Below are 24,269 nucleotides of genomic sequence, written 5' to 3' on the forward strand. Positions count from 1 at the left end.
TTTTAGATACAATGTACCGCTAGTAAGTGGTCATGGGCATCAACTCTAGTTGTCCCCAGCAGAGAGAATAAGAGCAAGATCTGTTCGGTACAGCTTCCCTCCATCCGATAAAGCCATTATGCTTTTCTTGTACGTTGGAATATTATTAATATCCAGATCCTATATAGAACATAGAATGTATTATAATCCAGTTAAACATGGACGTGAATTAACCACTGTCAAATGATAAAATGTGAGACGAAACTGCTTGTTACATCAATCCATCAAGAAAAGAGCTGGATTAAATTCTTATACAAATGTGGATAAATCACAAGGTTGTTTTTGAAATCTATTTATCACAGTTAAACACTGATTCAGGCCAGTACCAAATCAGGTTAAGAACTGAAATCTACTTCTGCTCCTCTATAAATTTTTAAAGTAGATTCTCCAAAATGGATGTGAGGTTGCTTCTAGATGGATCCATCAAGTCTGCTTAAGAAGTAAGTGTGGCAAGGTAACTAGATTACCTGTTTATTCTTCTCACATAGATCCTTCAGTAAAGCATCCAGTTCATTTTCATCTATGTATCCATTGCCATCCTAAGGGAGGAGTAATAAAACAGTATATAAGCAAACTCATCCATAATAATGGAGAATGTAGTAAATTGGAAATAATTGAAATCCTCAGAAAATCTTCCTACTGCAAACTTGGCAGATATTCTAACCTCTTAGGTCAGACCCTCAAATTTTTAACTGCTCCAAAGTTCCAAAATAGATATGAATTCCCTCTCATTCAGCATCATATATTTGTAATATACTTTGAAATTTTCAAAGTGATTTCACATTTAATATTTCACTTTATGTTAACAATATCACCACCTCCTGTTGAAGTAAGTAATTAATCACAAATATTTTCATATGAGTGAGGACATATAGGCTTGGGGAAGCTATATTACTGGCTTGATGTCACATCAGGCAGTGGAAAGGCTGTACTAGAGCCCGCAGAGGACTGATTTGGTCCAGGAGTAGAGAAATTAGAAGAAACAAAACATGTTAACTAGTGACATCATACACAACCTTTCCTCACACACATGATCTTACCATATACTTAATGGGAGGATTCTGCTGGATATTTTCATCTAGCTTAATCCTCATTCTACCCTGTAAAGTGAGTATTATTATCTCTTGGTTACAAATGAGGAAACTGAGGATCAGAGGAGTTTGGTATCTTATTCAAAGCCTCACAGGAGATAAATTTTTGCATGGGATTTGAATCAAATTCGTCTAATTTGGGATATAACATAACTCATTTCCTATGACAAGAATAAATTGGCTGAGTAATTTTAATAGCTCATGTTTCTTTTAATATAACCTTGAGTTTGAGGTTAACCCTTCCTGAGCATTTTCCAAATTTTTCTAAAGAATCAAATTATAGATAAGAAATTTTTTTTACCTGATCATATAACTCAAAAGCTTTATTGAACTCTTTCCCACACATTTTGACTCCCTAAATGATAGAGAAGAGAGCAAAGATTAAAATGCAACTATTATATTCCATTGTGTTTCCCTTGGCAAATATCCCACATTCTAACCTTTCGAGAAAAATATTATTTATGGTAGAGAAAAGGAGAAATACCTGAAATTTAAGAAGAAAATTCTCCTGCACTGGCAGTAACCTTTTGAGAGAAAAACATTATATTAATACATTAGATTTTTGACAAGGATCAGCTTTTTATAATAATATTTGCATAGTTTGTAAACTCACCTGGCCATCTCAGTTAATTCTAGTTTCCCATCATTATTTGAATCAAACAATTTCAGCTGAAAGACAGAATGCATTACTGTAGCCATTGAAGAATTATTTATTGCATTGAGGAAAAGGAAATTCAAAATAAAGCAGTTTGAGTTATCAATTACCTATATAGACAGCAGAATTCTAGAAACTAGCATTTATTAAACTTCCAGTGCAAAATTTCTATTCTGTGACCTGTGTCAATTGCCAAAATTTATCAGAACAATATAGAATAGTCAGAGTAATAGTGATCTTAGGCTAGGCTTCTGGAACATAATCATTTATTTTTCTTGCAAATATATGTTTATATGTATCAAGATGTGGGAGAGATGGTGTTTGGCAGTACATAGCACATCCTGAAACTTTCCAAATAATAGTATGAAAATTAATATTTAATTTGTTTCTCTCTTTTACAGCATCAAAGAGTACAATCAGAATAAGCAGATAATATGAATAAATCCTCAGAGAATAAATTTTTGAGTACGTTTGAATTGTTTTATTTTGCCTTGGGTACTAGGTACTCAATAAAGCTCCTTACCTCCCCATTGCACTTACGTATACATCATATACCAAGACATAGCCAGGTATAAACACATTCATACCCATATTTGGGAAGCATTCACATTTTAGAAAGTTGCAACTACTGTTCTAATATTTTATATAGAAGGACTACATATAAAATAAAATATATAAAATATGTGAAAAAGTGGCATTATTTTTGTTTTTAAAGAAAGGAATGTGATCATAAAGTATATAGGTTTGGTGAGGTCTCTTTAAGGAAAAAAAGAAGGGCATTCTGTGGTTTGAGATGTTCTAACAATCCTTTGTAGGAGGTAGATTTTTTCAGGATCTGTTACTGATGTAACATTTTATAGTCCATTAACTATAAAAGTTCTAAATTGTCACAGTGTCTACCAAGATACTGGACACCAGATCACACAGTTTAGTGTCCACAGGGAAATATTTCCCTACAAATATATTTAAATTTTAATTAGTTCTTGATTAATCTACTTCCTGGATTTGAGTTTGTTTATGACATTTAACCAGATAGGCCAGGCCAATTCAACAGGGGGAAAACTCCAATTTGAGTGGTTTTAAAAAGGCTGCTTCAAATTTCTACTTGGAAAGGAGTCTTTAAGTAGACATCCTTTAAGACTGGCACAAAACAGAAAATTGATAAATGTAGGTTATTGTCCATTTCCCAAAAGTTAGTCATATTCAGAGTGTAGATCTGCCCATTGTAACACGTGTATGTTAGTGATGTGGTAAGTGACAATGTAATGAGGAATTAAAGAGGGCACTTCCTTACAGTGAAAACTTTTTTGATTGCTCTGAAACTAAAGATTAGTCCCACTTTATAATAAATATCACTGTATAATGAATAGGGCAATAATAAAGTTCTAGTGGTTTTTTTTTCCCCACATAAAAGTAGGCTGACAGACTGAAAGTAAACCTCAGTTACATCAAATATGATCAAACTTTTTATAAAATTATTTCTCAGGAAAAAATTCTAACTCATTTATTGGTCTAAAATAACATAATTTTTATAATAGGCATTTATGTTTTACAAGTTATTTATTTATATCAATGAGGTAAGAATTCACTGTACATTTATAGTACTTAAAGTATGTATAAATATATGTACTGATCTGGATAATTTAAAACTGTCTGAATTTCAAAAATTAAACAATTAAAATAATGTTGACAAAATACTGGGCCATGGCTTAATCAGTTTGGCAAAGGCTTTTTCCTCATAGTCCTAATGCTGTGAATCAAAATGAACAAACTTTACTCACTTGGAAGTTAATTAACTTCATGGGCATTGTATTATTTTATCTGGATATTTATAAATTTATTTGTTCATTCATTCTTCAAACATTGTGCTTATATGTAAAGCAATTTTCTTCACTCTACTAGCAGTATTCTAAAATAGTTCTTGGTTATACTATTTACCATAGCATCAAGCTCAGGGTATATTTGGATTTCCTCACCAAAAGCACCAAGACAATATTCCAAAATAACAAGAATCAAAGGAAAGAAGGAGGAAATATCCATTTTTAGTCACTGAATGAATAAGGTAGCCAGAAGTTTTCTCTAAACTCTAACAAAATCAATGATTTCCTAAGACATGATAAAAATGGATTCAGAATCTCTATAATAAGTGAGGTTTTGGTGATATAATTTATATATCTATAATGTAACTTACATATATATGTGATATAATTACACTGGCTTGTAAGAAAAACAAGTGATATTTTGATAGATGAAAATTACCTACCTCCACAAGAAAGGGAATGCTCATATGCTGAGCCTTAAAACCAGCCTTACAATACACTTGTAGCATTCAGCCTTACAAGGTATAAGCATCCCTAGGTATTTCACTTTTGCAGTGAAATGATACCTATGTGCATGTGATGCCCACACCATGGCTTGTTTATTTCATCCTGTGTAGACTTGGGAATTAGCCAGAATACAGTAATATTTCATAGGCTCTTGGCTGTAGTCTTTTCAAGATCAGTCTTACCATTAGGTCTGTATACTCAGCTAGTTTTTTATCATCAACAGTCTTGTTTGCTTTTTCCAGCAAGTCCTTTAGAAAGTTCTGTTAAGACAAAAAAGTCAGATAAATGTCATCAATAACAAACAATCTGCTTTCATTTCAGCCTGCCTTGAAATGGAACACCCCAGGAATACAAAGGAAGTCTCTTTTTGAGGGTAGAACCGGGTAACGGGAGGAGCTTAGAAGGGAGGTACTCTTGGCGTTCCAGCAGTTCTCTTTGACTGAAAACTGATCTGTCACAGTCTGTGCTATGCTACGCTATGCTTTTATGATTTCAATTAAAGAAGTATCTGGATTGTGCACCATGTAGGAATCAGAGTAAAAACTTGTAAAACCAGCCAGCCCAATGGAGGCATTTCTACCTAATGGTATTATCAGTAAAGAAGGTGGAGACCTACCCTTAATTTCAAGTGCATTTTCTGCCCTCACAAACTGTATTTCCACATCAGTTTATAGCCAATATGAAGTACATTTCACCAGAGGGCTTTTAGGCTTGATACGGTACAAACCACCTTGGTTACAATGTTTCAGCTGACTGTTCAAACTAAAACAGTTGGCTGTAGATGTTACCTAATCTTTGAAGGATATATGAATCACATCAAAGTAGAGATTAATGTGGGAAGGATGAAAAAAGATGATTATTAATTTGACAGTTGAAGTTTAGGAGTGAATTTAATTTTTTTTTTACCAGAGAAATAAATTAAAGCTTTATAAAAACTTGCCATATAAATGACAGTGTAAGTACTTAATATAAAGTCTTTCATTTTTTCTAGTGCTGTTGATTTGCAACTTCTTTATTTGTTCAGAAAATGAATTAATGCAATTATGGAAAACTGAGCAGATATTATGTTCAGACATTATTGAAGGATAGGATTTCTTCAGTTTTGTAGTTGTTTATCTCCCTCCCAGATTTTCTAGCTCTGCTGGGCTGATTTAACTTCATTATTTTCAAGGAAGGAGACCTTTTTCTTGGTTTGATAAATTTAATTTCACTTCAAACATTCCACTTCAAATTCAAAGTAAAGCATGGAAAACTCAAAGTTATCTGTTGGGGGATGAATTTTACTTTTGAACCATATGAGGCTTTTGTCAGAGACTAATTGGGTTAAAAATCCTCATCAGAGACTAAAATGGTGGTCACAAAAATAGCCTGGGAGAAACCTCGGGATGCTGAGATTCAAAGTCGTGTCTGAGAGCAAGCAATGTTTTACTCTATTACGGATCTTAAAATTAGCTTTCTTGAAAGATCCATTAAAAAAGAATGCCAACTTATCTTCAAAATTCCCCAGAGAGGAGTACTTCTATTTAGAATCTCTTCTGAGAATAAAATTTAGAATAAAGAAGGCCAGTACTGGAAATGAGCTAAAGTTTCATTATGAACTTGAAATGATTTTTAAAAGAATTTTTTTTGGTCCAATAGAATAAAAACACAATAGTTTAACTGTCACCTTGTGAGTAACCTTGTGGGTTGCTGAGTTGCATATTTGTGAAAGACATTGTTTTTGGTGATTTCACATGAAAAATGCTTACATTTCTAAGTGTTTTTATTTTTTAAGGTGTTATTACTATTATTTTCCTTTCTTAAAAATTTTTTTAAGAAATTTTAAAAAATTATTTTTTTCAGCCATGCCACAAGGCATGTGGGATCTTATTTCCCCTACCAGGGATTGAACCCGTGCCCCCTGCAGTGGAAGCATGAAGTCTTAACCACTGGAGGACCACGGAAGTCCCTGTAAGTGTTTTTAGTTAAATATGTTTTAGCAATTTTGCAGTGGTACAAATATATGTAACTCAAACCATGTTAAACTATGACCAGGAAACTGTGTTTGTTATTCATGTTTCCCTACATAATAGCAGAAGATGTAGCTCTTGATGACTGAAGCTTGAAAATGTTTGTCCTTGTGGGGAAGAAAACATTATTATCATTATCAGATATTCTGTGTCCAAAACCAGGTTCTTTTCCCAGGCAGCTGTGTACTCTTTAAAAATTATCTAATCTCTCTGAATTTCAGTTTCTCTGTTTGTATAATGGGAATTATAATACCTCCCTTGTAACTTTTCTGTGAGGATTAAATGTTAAAATATATTTTAGGCATCTAGTACTATGCCTGGCACATCGTAGGTGCTCAATAATTATTAATTTGCTTCCCTTTTAGTTACTCTATACCATGAAGATAGAGAAAATAGAGTCTTCCAGACTGAGAAGTATTGAGGTGAATTTAAAGAAATGACAGAAAGATGCTTCTATATTTCTGAAGGCTAGTAAATTATTGAGTTCATGAATAATATAATTTATACTGTGCCTGTATTTCACAAAATCTTCCATGTGCAACATCTTACTTGATCTTCACAATAAAGCTGAAAGGAAGGTTTTATTACCCTCACATAAAAGATGAAAAAAATCAGGCAGAATGATATAGAGATTTGTCCAGAGGTAAGACTTGATTTCAGACCTCTTTGCCTTTTCCTTCATATCTTCTTCCTCCCCCACCAGCTCTTATATACATCTGTGAGATATGAATTGATAAATTCATTTTCAAAGTTGCAGTTTTTCGGAAGTTTGATTATATTAGGACTTTGTTTTTATTGCTGTTACTGAGAGGCAGTAAGCTACGGGTCTTGGAAACAGACGAGTTTAGAGATCACAGTTCTATGTCTTATTTCTGTGTAGCCTTCAGTACATCACTTAACATCTCTTAAATTTTTCCTCACTGGGTTAAGACTAATCTCAAAGAACTCACGTGAAGATTAAATGTGTGTAAAGCACCTGGCATACAGTAGGTGTCCAATAATTGTTTATCTTGAAAGAGAAATCTATTTATATAGCTGTTTCATTTATAAAATAAAATGCCAAATTTTATTGAAAATAACCAACCTATTTGGCTTAGTATATAATTTATCTATCTATCTATCTATCTATCTATCTATCAACTACCTCATATAACAATTTGTATATAACACAGAGAATGCTAATTTTACATTGCTGAAGAGAATTTCAAGAAGTACTTGAAGTCTCTTTTTTGATCTGGTTCTTTATTAACAATTGGAAGAGTGGGTGAAAATGTGCCATTGCTTAACATTAGTTTCTTTTGTGGGAGGTTTTTTAAAAAGCTACAAAGTTCATAATTATATTTGACAGGAAAAAACTTACATGTTTTTACTTGCTTACCTTAAGCTCCTCAGTTTCTATGAAGCCACTGTGATCAGTATCATATTTTCTCCATGTCTGTAAATTATTTTGGATAAGGAAAACCAAATATATTAAAAAAAAAAGGCAACCATTTTCCTATTTTAAGTAGCTTTCTGAAAACATCACTCAGTGACAGAGCTTTCTTATACCTTCATGAACTCCTCACAGGACTTCAGCTGCTGGCATCGGAAGAGCAGCAGGAAGTTCTCTTCTGTGGGTAATACATGAGCCAACTAGAAAAGATTTTAAAAGTTGTTGTAAGGAGCTTGAAAGCAAGTCTCTCACATTTCCTGCTCTTAGGTTTTCCTAACATAGTTTTATTACCTAGAAAACTAGGAAAGGAAAAACATTATAATCGATTTTTCCTTTCTGATACTTTGCCCCTACAAAGTGCCATTGTGTTTTCCAGTGCCTGGGTGTCCTTGAGTGACTGGTTCTCTGGTCTGGGAGATGACCACAGCAAGGATGCTTAGGAAGCTCAGATAGGGATTATTTGACCAATTCTCATCTGCTAGACATAGAAGGAGACTCATCCTGGTGGTTTGACCCCTTCATCTTTTCTGTGCCACAGATCTGGTCTTATTCTTCTCAGGGCACACAGAATGGCACACATGGGGCCATACATTTCATGTAGAATAAAAGAAACTATGAGAAATATGAATGCAGTGGAAAGGATAAAAGGAAAAAATGCATTCTCAAGTCTGAGGAGAAAGCTTATTAAGAGATGCAAAGGAAGGGAAACTCAAGACAATTGTAAGACAGTGGAAAGAGAGATGGAAAGGACAATTCACAATGAACAGTGGAAATTGACCAGTAATAGGGAATATCAGTTCTCAAATTTTTGGTTTCTGCTAAAAGAACGTCTGCTGCTTGAGTCCAGGGCTTGAATTCTATTCGATGATTTCCATTTAGTGACCCTATGATATTTCTCCTTAGATCTCATTTTGTAACTTCAATGCTCTTCTTCTTTTTTTTTTTTTTTTTAGGAAAGAAGGACTCCAGATCCCATTTTAAGATGAATATAATCTATCTATTGTGTGCAGGGAGGGAGGGAACTGGATTGATGGCCTCACTGAAGGTATGGGTTCTATTCCTGGCTCAGCTGCTAATTAGCTGTGGTCCCCAGCAACTCCCTCAGCCATTTCTGGAACTTAGCACTCTCGTCACTAAAATAAGGAGTTGAAATAGAAACCAGTGTCTCTTAAATGTATTGGGTTCAAAATGACTTTGAGAATCTGTTAGAATCACTACATCTTCACCGTTAAAGAATGAACCTACAACACTATATTTCATCTAACTTCCAGAAGCTGATGAATCCCCTGAAGTACGGGCATGAACCCTCATCTCTGGATTTTAGACCAAGAATCTGCAGTCTAGATTAACCTTAAGGTCAGCATAAACACCGAAAGTTCTACCAAATTATAGGAAAGACTCTCACACTTCAAAAAAATGTTGTCATTTTAGGTCCATTAAAAAATATAAAATTTAATATAAAATGTATCATTCTACCTTATAGGCAAGTAATCTCAGCTTCTTTATGCCTGTATAATATGTCCTTTAACTTATCTTGTTTTTAGATCTTTGAAATAATATCTCAGTTTAGAATCATTCAGTTTATAGGCACTAATAATGGGATGAAACTAAGAGACAGGGCCAGACATCTTATTAGGATGTTTAGTATGACTCAGAAAACATTTTCTTATTTATTTTGAAACAAAGGTCACTAGTTTGGTTGTGCATTAATGCAAGCATTTATTTAGGAAACAGGAAATAGCCAAAGCCAACTCTCTATTTATTGGTATGTAACTTGTCAGATACCACTTTGTAAGTTTTGGGTGGACCTCCCCATAGACCATCCACTTCAGGAGGGCAAAGACTATTCTTTGTCTTCATCCTCTGAATACTCAGTGTGGTGCTCAATGTTAGGTGCCTGACATAAATGTTTGGAATTGGTTGATAATTTTACTTCATTAAAAATACCTACTTAATATGATTTGTAGTGAACATTTTTTTCCATCTTCATTGCAATTTTCTATATTGCTTGGATTTTCCTAATTATTGTGTGTTGTTTTGAACAAAAATAATAATTTTTCTTAAAAAATTCTCTTTACCAAAATCCACCAAATATATAAAAACAGGAAAAATAAAAGAATGAGCTAGTAAGCAATGACCACATGTAAAATTAGGGAAATTTTAACCACCTTTGTTTCAAAAATTAAACTTCATATAACTTTCATAAAGTTCAGAGGTCTCTAGAATGTCAAATACAGAGATGGTAAAATTGCTCTTCATGTAGTATAAATATATATCTCTTTGCCCATGCCTTTTGGTCCTAGTTGGTTTAATTATAAGAAAATACATATTATATCTACATGCAAAATAGTCAATCTTTTAATTTGATTGAACTGTTAATGTTAAACTGAATACAGTGCTGTCCTATTTTACAGACATTAGAAGTGAGTCTAAGCACATAAAACACTGTAATAAGACAACTAGTCACTAAGAAAGAAGCAGTGAATATGTGTGGATAGGATGTGGCTATTAGTGAACATTAAGAAGTCTTTTGGGGGGCTTCCCTGGTGGTGCAGTGGTTGAGAGTCCGCCTGCCAATGCAGGGGACACGGGTTCGTGCCCCGGTCCGGGAAGATCCCATATGCCGCGGAGCGGCTGGGCCCGTGAGCCATGACCTCTGAGCCTACGCGTCCGGAGCCTGTGCTCCGCAACGGGAGAGGCCACAACAGTGAGAGACCCACGTACCGAAAAAAAAAAAAAAAAAAAAAAGAAATCATCTTTTTTGTGTTTTTTCTTTTGTTTTTGGTGGGGTTTTTTTTGGCCACATCATGTGGTTTGTGGGATCTTAGTTCCCAGACCAGGGATTGAATCCGGGTCCTTGTCAGTGAAAGTGCCTAATCCTAGCCACTGGATGGCTAGGGAATTCCCCAAACCATCTTTTTCAAGGTGTGTTTCACAATGCATATGAATTAATATTCAAGTTTCAGAGCTGGTGCAGTAACTCTCCAGCAGTTGACTCTAAGACCATATCTACAAAATACCTGAGGTCTTTTATAGAAGCTGTTAAGTAGGGCTGCTTTTGTCTCTGTTTTGCTAAGTCACTGTTGTCCATAGTAGTATCCAGTACTACCTGTTCCAAGATTATTGGTGATTTCTTAGTTCTTGGGCTACCTACCTGCTTTTTCATAAACTCTCAAAACTTTATTATGGGTTGGAGAAGAGACCAGAGAAAAGCAAGGGAATAAGTGGCAGGCAGATAACTGTGGCTGTCACAGGAAAATCTCTCAAAGCTTCATTTATGAAGCTTGTCGCTTGTTGCTTTTCACTGAGAGTGGGGAAGCAAACATTTCTATTTGCCTGTCTTCCCTATCAGTCTATATACAGCTTGAGGAAAGGGTCTGTGTCTTAATTACTGTTTCTTTGCCTGGCACCTGCAAAAATTTCCGTAAATATTTTACTCAACCAATGAATGAAGGCAATTGACTATCTTGGGTCAGCATAGGCTTCCAATAAATGGAAATAAAGTTCCTTTGGAGATAATTCAAATAACTTATTACTGAGTTGCAGATAGGGGTTGGGGTGGTCACTGTGATATGACAGCCAGAGCTCTCTTTAGGTGCTAGGAGTGTTGCTATGGTCTCAACTGCCAGGTCTCTTTGGGAGATTACCTGGGCTGAAGAGAGCTATGTTCCCCAAGGAAGCTGAATTCTATGACTGATGCATATGGGGATATAAAACCTAGCCCTCTCACTGAAAACTTGGGACATCTCTGAAGGGTCATCCCAGTTCAGAGCTCACTGTAGGGTCAACTGAAGTTGAGACTATATCACAGCCCAAAGTCTCCCTCTGCCTGGCCCTGTTATTTTCATTTACCTTCCACAGGTATTAATCCCAAGAGCACTTCCTAATAAACTTCCTCATTGCTTTTCTTCAACTCAGATATGCTCCCCAAGGAACTCAACCTGTCCCATGACAGGGATCTTTACCATCTGTCTTCTATTTTTAGGCATAAAATGGAGCCCTTGCCTGTGTTTTGGAGTAGGTTGAAATCCCTTGCTATGGCTCATGTGGCTATGATTCAGAACCTACTAGGCACTGTGCTGGATGCTGGAGATTCGTAGTCACCGATAGTAAGAACTTTACAGGGAGGCAGATAATTTCAAAAAAAGTTTTTTTTTCAGACAACTTCAAAGCAACATGCTAGGTGCTGGGAGAGTACACATGAAGTAACTTTACTAGAAATATAAGTGACTGAGCTATATCTTCTAAAGCACACATGAGACATAACTTTTGAAGACAATCTTGGTGCATGTTAGCTTCCTTCAACACATATTAGTAAAACATTCACTTTTTTGGTTTGGGAACCAAAGAAATATTTTTCTAGCCAATGAGAAGTGAGTCCAGGAAACCTGGAAATTTGAAAGGCAAATAATCTTTCTGTACAAATTAAAGACTGGTGGAATTTAATAATTTGAATTTGACAAGTTATAAAAATGGGAAAAAGATTGACATTCAGAAAAATGGTATAGATTTTCCAATGAAATATTTTTATTTTTAATAATAATAGCAAACACATTTATTGAGTTTTTACAGTGTGCCAGAGTTTATCTATTTGTTTGACATGTATTATCACATTTGATATTGATACTCATATGTCACCCCTGTTCAGAGTCAAGGAAACAGAGGCTCAGAGAAGATAAACAGCCTGCTATCACATAGCTTATAGTTGGAGCCACATTTGAAATCAGACAGTCTGACTTTTTTGATTTTGAGACCTTGTCCTTTTACCATCACCCTCCATTAAAATCTTCAGTCAAAAAATTTTCTTAATAAACTGTTTTTAAAAATCTATCCAGAGGCTTCCCTTGTGGTGCAGTGGTTGAGAGTCTGCCTGCCGATGCAGGGGACACAGGTTCGTGCCCTGGTCCGGGAAGATCCCACATGCCACAGAGCGGCTAGGCCCGTGAGCCATGGCCACTGAGCCTGCGTGTCCGGAGCCTGTGCTCCACAACGGGAGAGGCCACAACAGTGAGAGGCCCACATACCGCAAAAAAAAAAAAAAAAAAAAAATCTATCCAGAATGAAGTTTTAAATCAGACTTTATTGTCAGCCATTTCCCCAAATTCTGAGGTAGAAAAGTAGTCTGCTATAAAAAAAATTACACTTACTATGGTTAAACTCACATGCTCAAATCCCACTATGGCTGAAAAGAAGGAAAGTCTAGAGAAGTGTCTGCTTCCCGGGGAGGGTTATTATAGTTTTAGGATTAAAATAGCTTGTAGATCTATTTTTCCAGTGGGTGCACTGACCTGGACAAAGAGACACAATAGACTGGAGAGGTTGGTAGTTTCCCACATAGTTTCCAAGGGATCAGGTGAAAAGTTTGCAGATTTGACATCCAGCTAAAGGAAATATCTATACTTAATGTGAGCACCAGAGAAGAAATTTCTATTATCTGTTAAATCATTCAGTCTCTCTCTTTAACTATTTTAATCAGTCTTCTCTGCAATAGAGCTATTAGTCTGAATAAATTTAGAACATTTTGACTGTCACAGTATTTGTTAAATTATCTCAGAATTTCAGTGCTCCTGTTTTGAGTTTGTATCAACAATCTCTTTATTATCGAACTGTATTTGTGTGAATTTTAAAATCTCTTTGGAGACATAAAATTGAAAAGTTCACAAGAAAGCATATCTGTACATTACCCTTCTTTTTACATGTTTTTACATGTCTAGGTAGCAAAAGCATGTAGTTGGAAAGTGTCAGTCAACTTCATTAGAACAGAAGTTTGAAAATTAACCACTATATTTTCTGATCTTTTGAATGACACATTTCAATTACAGCCAAGTCAATTTGGCCTGTTTCCACCAGGAAAGTAGACTGCCACTTAAATACCATTTGGTTTACTTTGATTAGATTTTGATGAGCCCATTTGCACACCTGCTAAGTGGGCAAAACAAGCAAACCTAACCCCTTTTTCCTTTGAACACCGAAGTGATGGTGTACTTGATGTGAGTTGATGGGAGTAAGTAGACTATTATATATTTTGGAGAACCTGGGTTTTTCCATTCCTCCATAGCTGGCTGAGATTTGTATATTTGTATTTCTTGTTATATATAGTATTTCTTAGCAAGTGATATATAAGTTGGAAAACAGAAAGGATGAAGTTTATTTAATACAACTTTCTGGTGACACTAGAGAGCACATTACAAATTCAGGCATTCCCCACTCTCCCTTTCTCCATTTTGTACATGTAATCTGTAGTTTTCAATTCCTTTTTTACAATGATTTTTTCAGAACCTCTCCTTTTTCTTGTCCCTCCTACTTAACCAGGCTAAGTACAATCAACATGCATATGAACTACAGCAGCAATCTCTTCCCTGTTCTCCCATTCTCTCATTCTCACTTCTCCAAGTTCTCACCCTCCCCACTTCCTTCTCTGTCTTGGCTGATAACTCAGATTAATGAAAAGAATTCTGGAATCAGAGTCAGACATAGGCCTGTATAAATGTTCTGTCACTCCCTGCCAGTGGGATCTTGGACACATCATTCAACCTTTCTGGCTTCAGTTTCTTTATCCTTAAAATGAGAAATCTTGGCTAGCTTTTCCCACAGGTCCCATATGACAAAAAGTTCCCCGTCCTGGAATACTTAAACTTTCTAATTAGTTCTTATGTGTCTCACTTCTCTCCCTTTAAACTCTTTCTGCTTCCACTGATCTGAAAGTTCTTCCCAAGTTATGTTTCAAGTGGTTTGGTCAAATAACTTCTCTATACTTTGTGCATCCCTGTTCAACCAGGCTAAACTTAAGCCTTGCCATAAGTAATCAATGAACTGAAGCTTGAAAATATTTTCTTTTAATGCAGAAAATGTATGGATTATTAATTGTAAAAAAAGACTGAGTAATTTAAAGGAAAATGGCTGAAATTCTATTGAAGTCACAGGTTTCCTCAACTATAAATTAGATGCTCATTTTATATTTGTATTTATTTTATTTTGTTATAATGAGAATCAAATGAGATCACATATTTGAAAACACTCTATAAATTGTGTAATGTATAGAGATAAATGAAAATTCTTTTTCTTACTGTTATTGCTATAACAAGTTCCTCAAGTCTTCATTTCAGTCTTCACTAACTTCTTCATCCACTTCTGTTACCTATTTCTCTCTATCTTTCCTCATACAGAAATCTTTTCTTTCCTATAACAGTTTCTTTTCTCAAACTTCTGGGGAAATTTCTTGCATCAAACCTCTAGGAAAATGTATTTGCTAGTGAATCCTAGTCTCCCATCCAAATTAGACCTCAAATAATGCTTCATAAATGATTATACCATATCATACACAGTAAAATATAGATTCAAAACAGATTCATCCATCTGATCCTTTTAAAAATGTAGAATCCATGTGAATCAGATCCATGCTTTTTGTGCTACTGTTACAATCCAGTATCACTGAAGAAATTAAAATAAATAGCTGAGCCCACTGGAGTTCTTAAAGGTGAAATACTTTAAATACAAGATGACAGTCTTTCCTCTGCTAGAATTATAAAGTATGCCAAACTCTGAAATAGCCACATCTATAATTTCACTGATTTTAGAATTTCCACTAGTTTTGAATAATTAGATTTATGTCATCTCACTTATATTCATTTCAAAGTTATTTTCTTATCCTTGATGATTCATATCTTGATTAGTTGGCCTCTATGTCAGTCTATAAGTCCCATTACTATTAATTTATCTATTTATATAGTAATGAGTTACACATGGGCAAAGGGGAAAGTGTATACTCCAGGGAAATATTTTAATTACAAAGATAATAATAGTATGTTCTTCTTTAACTCTATTTGTGGTAGCTCTTTAAAAATAAGTGTATTTCACATTGACATCACAGGTGTCCTATAAAATCAATTATTTGAAAACCAGGTTAGTTCTCTGAATCAAAGTTAAATTATGACTAAATGTTTCTCACAGCCAGAATACTTCACAATCTAATACATTAAGAACATTATATAAAGAACATAATTATGCCTATATTTGGTATATTTTAAAATATGACCTTATTAATTTTTCTGGACAAGGTTGTTCACTCAACTTCTCTAATGGGTTGCAGAGTTAAAGAAAGTAGCTGAGACACTAGATTTTATAAAAGTAGAAGTAAGGGAAGCAACAGCTGTTTCACAAATCTGAGAATGCTGAAGAATTAATGTATAGTCAAAGTTTTGTCTCCTTGATTCATAGACCAAAAGAAAAGTTGTCCTCAATAGGAAAAGTCATTGTCAAAAGATAAGATTTGACACCAAGAGTTTTAACTCTTAATGACTCAAAAGAAATCTGTACCTATAACACATCATAAAATATTCACTGACTTTAGCTAAGTTCTTATGTTTTTATAAGGCCAACTGCTAATCTAAAATGGAATTTCAGAAACAAGCATTCAGCTTTTTACCATGATATCATTTAGGGACTGCAAATACTTTATTTTATATTCTAACAGAAAAGTCTACACTGTTAAACAATAAGAAATACCAACGAACCATATACTTGGTTGGTGTTTTATTGACCTGAATCTGGGTAATGTAATGGGATGAGTACTCATCTAGAAGTTGGGGACTTGAGCCTCTAATTGCACCAGTGCCAGCAAACAGTTAACATAGTCAAAGGCAAATCATTTCACTTCTCCAGGTCTTAGTTTCATAATGTACTAAATTTCAGCTTTGGATTATGCAAATTCTTAGGTTTCTTTCATTTCTGAGCAGTTTTTGATTTTATATTTCTGAACAAAAGATAATATGTTACTTAAGTAAAATAAACCTCTTGGAACAGGTCTTGCCATATCATGTTTGAGTTGAATACAACTCCAAAAATCTCACTTATTAAAACTATATGAGAACAATGCATAAGTTTCTTACCTCTACAATTCCTATTTTTCCATCATCTTTTTGCCCATACTGATCCACAAAAGTTTTCATCTCAGGTGATAACTCCTAAAATTATAAAAAAAGCAGGTAAGAAGTTTAAAAAACAAACAAACAAACAAACAGTATGCTTGTGATGGTGTAATAACTTGTTGCAAAGAAAAACTGGAATTAGAGCCATTCAGAATTATGCATACGATTGACTATTTTCATGAAAATTAAGATACAAGTGATACACAGTTTTTACTGGTTTCAAATGACTTATTATTATTTCTGAATCAATCACTATGATTTATCTTCTATTATTAGTTTTCAGAATATGTTATCCTTTGAGAATGTAGTCAGAATCATTCAGTTCATAACATTTAGTGAATTTAAATATAATGATCACTGTGAAAGTACTTTAATATTGCTTGCTTAAGGAAAGATTATTTTATATTGCTGCACTAATTGTCCTATAACATTTTCTTTATTATAACATGTTTTATCCATGGAAGTTAAAAATATGTGTTTTCAGACAAGCAAATAATGTGAATGTTCAAGAGCAACTCATTTGTAAGCAAAGAATGTTTCCAGCACGGAAGTAGTTGGAAACATTCTTTGCTTACAAATTAAAAATCAGAAAAATATGTGTCAGATTAAAAAAAATAATAACTTGACCAATTGCACTTTCATTAGAGACAGACAATACTGATGACCTTATTTTGGTCACTGACTGTATATGCTTAAGATCTTTGACTCCAAGAGTAATTTAGGGAGCAGTTTTCCAGTGTTTCCTTGTTTCCATTTTTTTTTCCCAAGACGACGTTCTCTCTCTCATTTTGTTATGTACATAAGACATGTTTAAGAGTGACAAAGTGAATGCTTTCATCTCATTTGACTTATTTTTTTCAATGTATTCTATTGCTTACATAATCTCTTCACATATTGCCAGATTAGAGAGCTCGGAACTGTAAACTAGTAACCTGAACATAGAACTAGTATTCAGGAAGTTGGATTTATACCCTTGGGTCTTCAACATAGCCCATTTAAAATAGCCCTCTTGAATTAACTGAAGCCTATGTAAAATAGGTCAGCCTTTATGAGTGTCCTATTCTGTGTCCTTAGAAAAGTAAATTAAGGTCTCAGTTTTTATCATAACTAACAAGATAGTGATATTATCTATCACACACATTTGCTCTAGGGATATAATTTGACAGCTATATTGAGGCTGAATATTATTATTTCTAGTGTTACAAAATCCTGCTTTGGTTAAAAGTGGATATCTTTAGTAGAATTGAGGTAATAAATAGTAATTAAGCAATTTAATATAGACTTTAAAAACTCTTCCAATATGGATTAATTTCAACTTGTATTTATTAAAGTTTATTTATTTTATTACAGCAACAATTGTAAGAAAGTGAAAGTGGCAATAGTGTGACTCTCAGTTATGTTCTTTACACATACCTTAAAGTAACAAAAAAGTGTAAAGTAAATTTAAAACAGTGTATACCTCTAGTCCAAATTTATGTTTTAAACAGTGTAAAACATAATGATAATGATAATAATAATAACAAATTAAAGCTTTATAAAAAAGAAATGCAAACTTAAAAACTATGTTTAGTGAAAAATGGTAGCTCTGAAAGTAGACTGGGTTGTTATATTTCATTAATGCTATATTCACCTATAGTAAATATTATTGAAATTTTTGAAATTTCACATTATTAATATGATAAGCCAAACAACGTTTTCCTTAATACAGTAAAATCTGTTATCCTATTGCTAGAAATGCAAATAAACTGGGTTTGTAAGGTCAACCTTTAAGTTCTAAAAAAAGAGAAGAAAAAATATAAAAGTAGATTTAGTACAATGGGGTCAGTAGTGAAATATTTGTCTACTACATGAACTTCTCAATCCATATCTTGATTTAGATTTTAACTATTCAAAACCTATATTACATAATTCACAAAATATTCAATAATCAAGGTATTAAGCAACTTGATATAATCCTGTACCTGTGCTCAAATTTGGTATAATAATCTAATAATTACAGCTTCCAATATTCTAAAATTGGAATCTCGGCTGTAGAAAAAAATAATTAAGATCTAAAATCTTTAAAATTCTAACATGAAGTCACTGTTTGCAAAAAGTATAAATATTAAAATGGGAAGAGGAAAAGAAGTATCTGAAAACATGTATAGAGTTTCTAAATATCTGAATTTCTAAATGAAAATAAATATTAAAATTACTTCCAGAACAATTAAAATATAATCATTTAGCTGCTGGAAGCATCTTTCAAGGTTTTAATGAGAAATTTTATGTCAAGTAAGATTTTCCAACCAGATTTTTATATATTTATATTTTTAAATGCGGAAGAAAATGTTTTGTTAGTCAAAGATACAGAGAGCTATAATGATAGCATTGCATGAATTTATTTACATGGTAATGTATAAGGTGGGGGAAGGGAATGGAGAAGTATATAAAACATTTTCAATTTTATTTGATTTCATCCTATTATACTTCCAAATTTATGTAATATTAAATCTGGGTAAAACAATTCCCAGAGTGTTATCTGGTTTTAAATCAATTTGATATAAATCATTGGATTTTAGCAATTGATAGTTTTTTAATGCTTCGTAATATATTTTAGTGTTCTCTGGGATTCTTTTGAATTTGTTGTACAGAGATGTGTATCACACAATTTTTAATTTAGATAGAACAAAAAGGGAACTGTTAGTAAATTGTATGTACAGATATATATATAATATATGTATACTATTATATATATAACTCAATGCTAGACGTGGTGATCTGCTAAAGGATTCACACACCGCTATATTTTCCTCTAAAGATATATATATGTATAGTCTATAATGTAAAATCTCTAACGATAGTCAAAAAGATGAAAGATTGGTAACATCTCTCTAGCCCAAATCCAACATTGCCTTCTGAACTGCAGTCTTACATAAACCCCAATAGATTAGTAAGATTCTTAACTTATTTTCCTCTATGTAATCATCTCATCTATGTTTTAAAGCTGGGCATATTTTATTTTTATGCTGACAATATCTCTTCTTAACAGGTTAATTTATGCCTAAAGGAAGTCATTCATAATTAGTAAAAATTGTCATTTTTTTAATTAACTAATGGCTTAAATTACAAATATAGCTTATTTTCAAAACACCACTAATTGCTTCTCATTAGAGTATCACTTTCCTTGTTTAAAATATGTGAAGTTCTTAAAATTACTTTTTACATCTCTAACTTTTGGTTTTCTCCTTCTCAACAGAAATGAATCCCCTTTTTGTTAAATTCCTTGCTCATTGTTATGTTGCAAAGTTGTACAATTTTCCCCCAGAGAGGAAGGTCAAGACAGGACATTTTCTCATCACTCCAACCACATCAACATTACAAGAATAATAATTGGCAATAGAATAAGAGATCCATAATCTGCAGATTTGTTTCCTGACCACCAAGGGGCAGAAATGTATTTCTACCCCCTTACAGGCTGTTAAAGAGAAGTTAAAAATTACCTAACTGAACTCAATCGAAGAGGTGGTGATCTGCTAAAAGATCTCACCCACACTTTCCTTTTAAGCACTATTAAAGAAAGTACAAGTATAGAATCTATGTTTTAAAAGCTCTGGTTTCATATTGTAAGGTTTTTTCCCTTTAAGGAATTTCTCTCTCTCTCTCTCTCTCTCTCTCTCTCTCTCTCTCTCTCTCTCTCTCTCTCTCTCTCTCCCTCTCCTTTCTCTTCCCCTTCCCCTTCCCCCTCTCCCTCTCCCTCTCCCTCCACAATTTGGAAAGGCGCTCTTTCTCCCCTTCTCAGTAAATAAATGTTTACAATCCTGGAAACCGTTTGATTTCGCTGGCTCTTTATGAGAATGCTAGAATATCTATTCATTTAAGGGCGAAGGTCCTTTTACTCCTTTGCAAACTTCAACCTACCAATCCAGCCTTCTTCCGCGCTTGCTGGAGCTCCTGAATCAAGTTCTGAAGCTCTTTTCCTTCCAGGTAACCACTTCCTGTAAAGATAAAGAGGTACCCAGGTGTCAGACATCTCATTCTGAGTTTCTTCCCCATTCAATTTCCACAACAGCTATCTTTCTGGCCACCGGAGAGGTTCTCTCTTGCCTCGATATTCATTAACCCGCAAAGGATACAGCAGTGCTCCCTTCCCAGCGTGTCAACATTTAGACTCACTAAGGCGAAGGAGGATGGTTGGGATGCTGGGTGTAGCAGTAGAAACTTTGTGGGGCAGGGTTCCTCAATCCCCCCCACCCCTTTTTATGAGTGCCATTCTTGGAGAATAAAAGTTTACGGTTTGGGGATAACATAGAAACAATACATAAACTTTAAAGTCAATGGTTGGCCGCCAAATGGCGAGATAAGATTAGGGAGGTGCGGGAAGAAGTAAAGAAAAGAAATGAGGGATAATCAGATCGGGAGCCTCGAGGGAGGGGAGAGGGAGGGAAAGGGCAGGGACAAGGTTCTTCAAAAGAGAGAAGATAATCACCGTCAGCGTCGAAATGAAGCCAGATCTCGAAAAACTGTGAGGCTGTGATCAGGGATGATTGCAGGTGGGATTCTGCCATTGTATAGCGGAGTGTGTGTCTGCGTGGAATATGTGTGTGTGAGTATGTCAGGGCGAAAGTGGGCTGAGAACCTCAGGGTGTGTGTGTGTGTGTGTGTGTGTGTGTGTGTGTGTGTAAAGAAGAAATCCTGGGCTGCTGGAGGAAGAAGAGCAGGGCGCAGGCGCTGCCAGGCGCTGTCCTCGGTGCTGCTAAGCTCTGGCGTTCCTCCGGAGTTCTCTCTCCACAGCCGGCACCCAGTTCTCAGTATTTATCTTGACAGTCGAGCCGGGCCACGCCTCCTCTTGCCTCCCATTCCTCAGTCCCGCCTCTTGCTCGCACCCACCTTCTTCCCCTCCCTTCCAGTTTTCTCCTCTTCTCCCAGGAAAGCTAGTTGGAGCAGTAGTTTTGAAGTGTAGAAAGCAGCGGGTGGTGGGAAATACTTAGCTCAGAGACTGGATGCTGAAAACAGACTAATTTCTCTCCACATTCTTATGTCCAAAAGGTATCTTACTCCTGAATACTATAGTAAAACAACGTATATGAAGAGGTTTTGATTTTCAGATGGAAGAGGAAAGCTAATGATGGGTAGAACCACATAAATGATACTTATATATTGCGTGTGTATGTGCATGATTTCTCCAAGATGTTTTAGTATTTGTTTGAACAAAGTCAGGTGAAAGTTTGGCAAATATTAGATTAATTTAATTAATGTATACAAGGAATATATTGATATCAATAACTACTCTATTTTGTGCTTGTGAAACATGAATGTTTCTTAAGATGGTTTATATAAACAAGCCTTGCCAACATGAGAAAGCAGGATTATGTTGTTGTTGTTGTTGTTTTTCAACCTGAAGTAGAATTGTAACTGGAAAGTGACAGAATTAAACTATAAAATCATAAAATGTTAGGAGAAGGAAGTAATCTTTAGGGATATTATGGTTTATCTCCTTTGGGTTTAGAAAGAGTGAGCAAACTAAAAAAAAGAGAAACCAAGGATCTGGTCCAAGTTCACACCTAGGTGAGTTAATGACTCAGCCAAGGCCCTGCTCAGTGGCTGGAACACACATATCTTTTCTTTTTGCTATGCCAAGCAAGTCTTGTTAAAGAATATTTCAGAAACTGAAAGTTACCATCAGAGTTGGGGGGAAAAAAATGGACTGAACACTTTATGTATTTTAATATAATAAATAATATATTTAGATGATTTATTATTTACTTAAATACTTCTAAAATATTTGGTTTTGAATATTTTGAATCCTTGAGGTCCACTGAAGATGTATCTTAAGTGTCTGATTAGAATTGTACAAAAGCAAAATGAAGGAACAAGAGAAAATTCGAATACAGCCAATGTAGACTTAAAGTGAATTCACCAAGCTCTATTTTTTAACCTGTGTAATTGAGAATAAGAACCCTCAATTTTATGTTTCTGAGACTGTAAGTCTACCTAGTAGTGGATTTGTGGCCTATTTCAATAATCTTCTCAATGGAGTTCTCACTTCCATAGTACTTTGCTGTACACAAATTATTTTCACCTTAGTTACCTTATATGATTCTCACACTTAGTTTCTGAGGCTGTTATGCAGAACAATACTACTAATAATATTTTACACAAAAGGTAAATAACTGTATTCTTGGACTAAATAGGCATTCATTAAATATTCATTTATTTATACTTTTATTTATCCAATAAACATTTATTAGTACTTATTATGTCAAGCACTCTGCTAGACACTGGAAAATAATGAAATAAAAAACATGGTGCCTGCCTTATTGAAGTTTAGATTTATGGGGATATAGTCACATGCACACACATGATATAATAGATATGATGGAGGTATGCACAAACTACTATGTATGTATAAATCTCCTAATTTTTCTGCATGTGTGAGAGTTGAAGCTTAAATTATCTAACTTTTCTTAGATAACAAGCACAGAGAAAACTTTGTTCCATGGTGGGCACTTTTGGTTATAAGGAGAAATGGTCATGGGAATGAAAGACCAATAGCTTGTGCAAGCTCATAAATTCTGGAAGACTAATCCTAAATCTAGTCTGCCACTATATTAGCAGCAGGAACTTTGTTTGAAAAAATATAGTATGTGAACTTGGAAGCAAATGCTATCACTTCAAAGACAGGGTGAGAAAGAATTCACTATAGAATAATTTGAGGAAGCACTCTGACCCTTACTGGTCCTAACAACTAACAATGTCTAGACTTTGGGTACAGTTAAGAGAGAAGGAAAATTGCTGGGAAAAAAATGAAGGAACATGAATTGAACAAACCAATGAAAAGACAACTAAAACTTCTATTACTTTTGGTAATTACAACTAATTTTCTTCCTGAACACCCCCTGACACCCTCCTCCCACCCAACACACAGTGGTATAAATTCCTAAATAGTTCCACCATAACTTTTTTTAAGAGTAGTGTTTTAAGTTTCAAAAATATTACATGACTGTGAGAGGGAGATGCAAGAGGGAGGAGATATGGGGATATATGTATACATATAGCTAATTCACTTTGTTATACAGCAGAAACTAATACAAATTGTAAAGCAATTATACTCCAATAAAGATGTTAAAAAATATATTACATGACAACTTGAAAACAAAATTTAAAGATGTATATGAAAAAGCCAGCTCCTTTCCATTTTACTTTGCTTAAGTTAAGAAGACTTCAGAATTTCCACGTAACATTTTTTACGTGTGGTGATTTGCTTAGGGTGGGAAAGGAATAGGTGATTTTCTTGGAGCTGTGTGCAAATAGCAAGCACACTCTTTTTACTTCTTTTTATTTTTATGTAGAATGGCTTTTGAAGGAACTAATGTAGATTATGGAGATCTAAAGCCCCCTTTTAAATCATCTCTTAGGACTGCCACTACCCTGAGCAATCAATATTAAAATCTCGGGCTTCCCTGGTGGCGCAGTGGTTGAGAGTCCACCTGCCGATGCAGGGGACACGGGTTCGTGCCCCAGTCTGGGAGGATCCCACATGCCACGGAGTGGCTGGGCCCGTGAGCCATGGCCGCTGAGCCTGCGCGTCCGGAGCCTGTGCTCTGCAACGGTAGAGACCACAACAGTGAGAGGCCCACGTACAGCAAAAAAAATAAAAAATAATAAAAAATTAAAATCTCCATGATTTTACAAACACACAAATATGTTTTTTTAAAATTTTCATAGAAAAGAGACTATATTCTTTATATTACTATGTAACTTTTGATTATTAAATCAAAGGCATCCCTCCAATATTAACATCAATATCTAA

The 24,269-nt window shown here is 34.6% G+C and overlaps 1 protein-coding gene across 2 annotated transcripts; it reads right to left on the reverse strand.

Annotated features, from left to right (window-relative positions):
* Positions 1-45: 45 nt before the first annotated feature.
* On the reverse strand, positions 46-21,024 carry CALB1 (calbindin 1; the record flags this gene model as incomplete). 2 transcript variants are annotated; one of them, XM_079722721.1, is made up of 11 exons in its annotated part: positions 46-159; positions 507-578; positions 1,432-1,485; positions 1,615-1,654; positions 1,744-1,799; positions 4,295-4,372; positions 7,500-7,556; positions 7,670-7,753; positions 16,442-16,516; positions 20,378-20,454; positions 20,946-21,024. In XM_079722721.1, the coding sequence occupies 11 exons, from the start codon at positions 21,022-21,024 to the stop codon at positions 46-48; spliced, it is 786 nt and encodes a 261-aa protein (XP_079578847.1). The 2 variants fall into 2 exon arrangements, with proteins under 2 accessions (XP_079578847.1, XP_079578848.1); XM_079722722.1 differs by lacking the exon at positions 16,442-16,516.
* Positions 21,025-24,269: the final 3,245 nt, after the last annotated feature.

This window comes from Hyperoodon ampullatus, assembly GCF_949752795.1.
Source record: "Hyperoodon ampullatus genome assembly, chromosome: 17".
Taxonomy (NCBI): Eukaryota; Metazoa; Chordata; class Mammalia; order Artiodactyla; family Ziphiidae; genus Hyperoodon; species Hyperoodon ampullatus.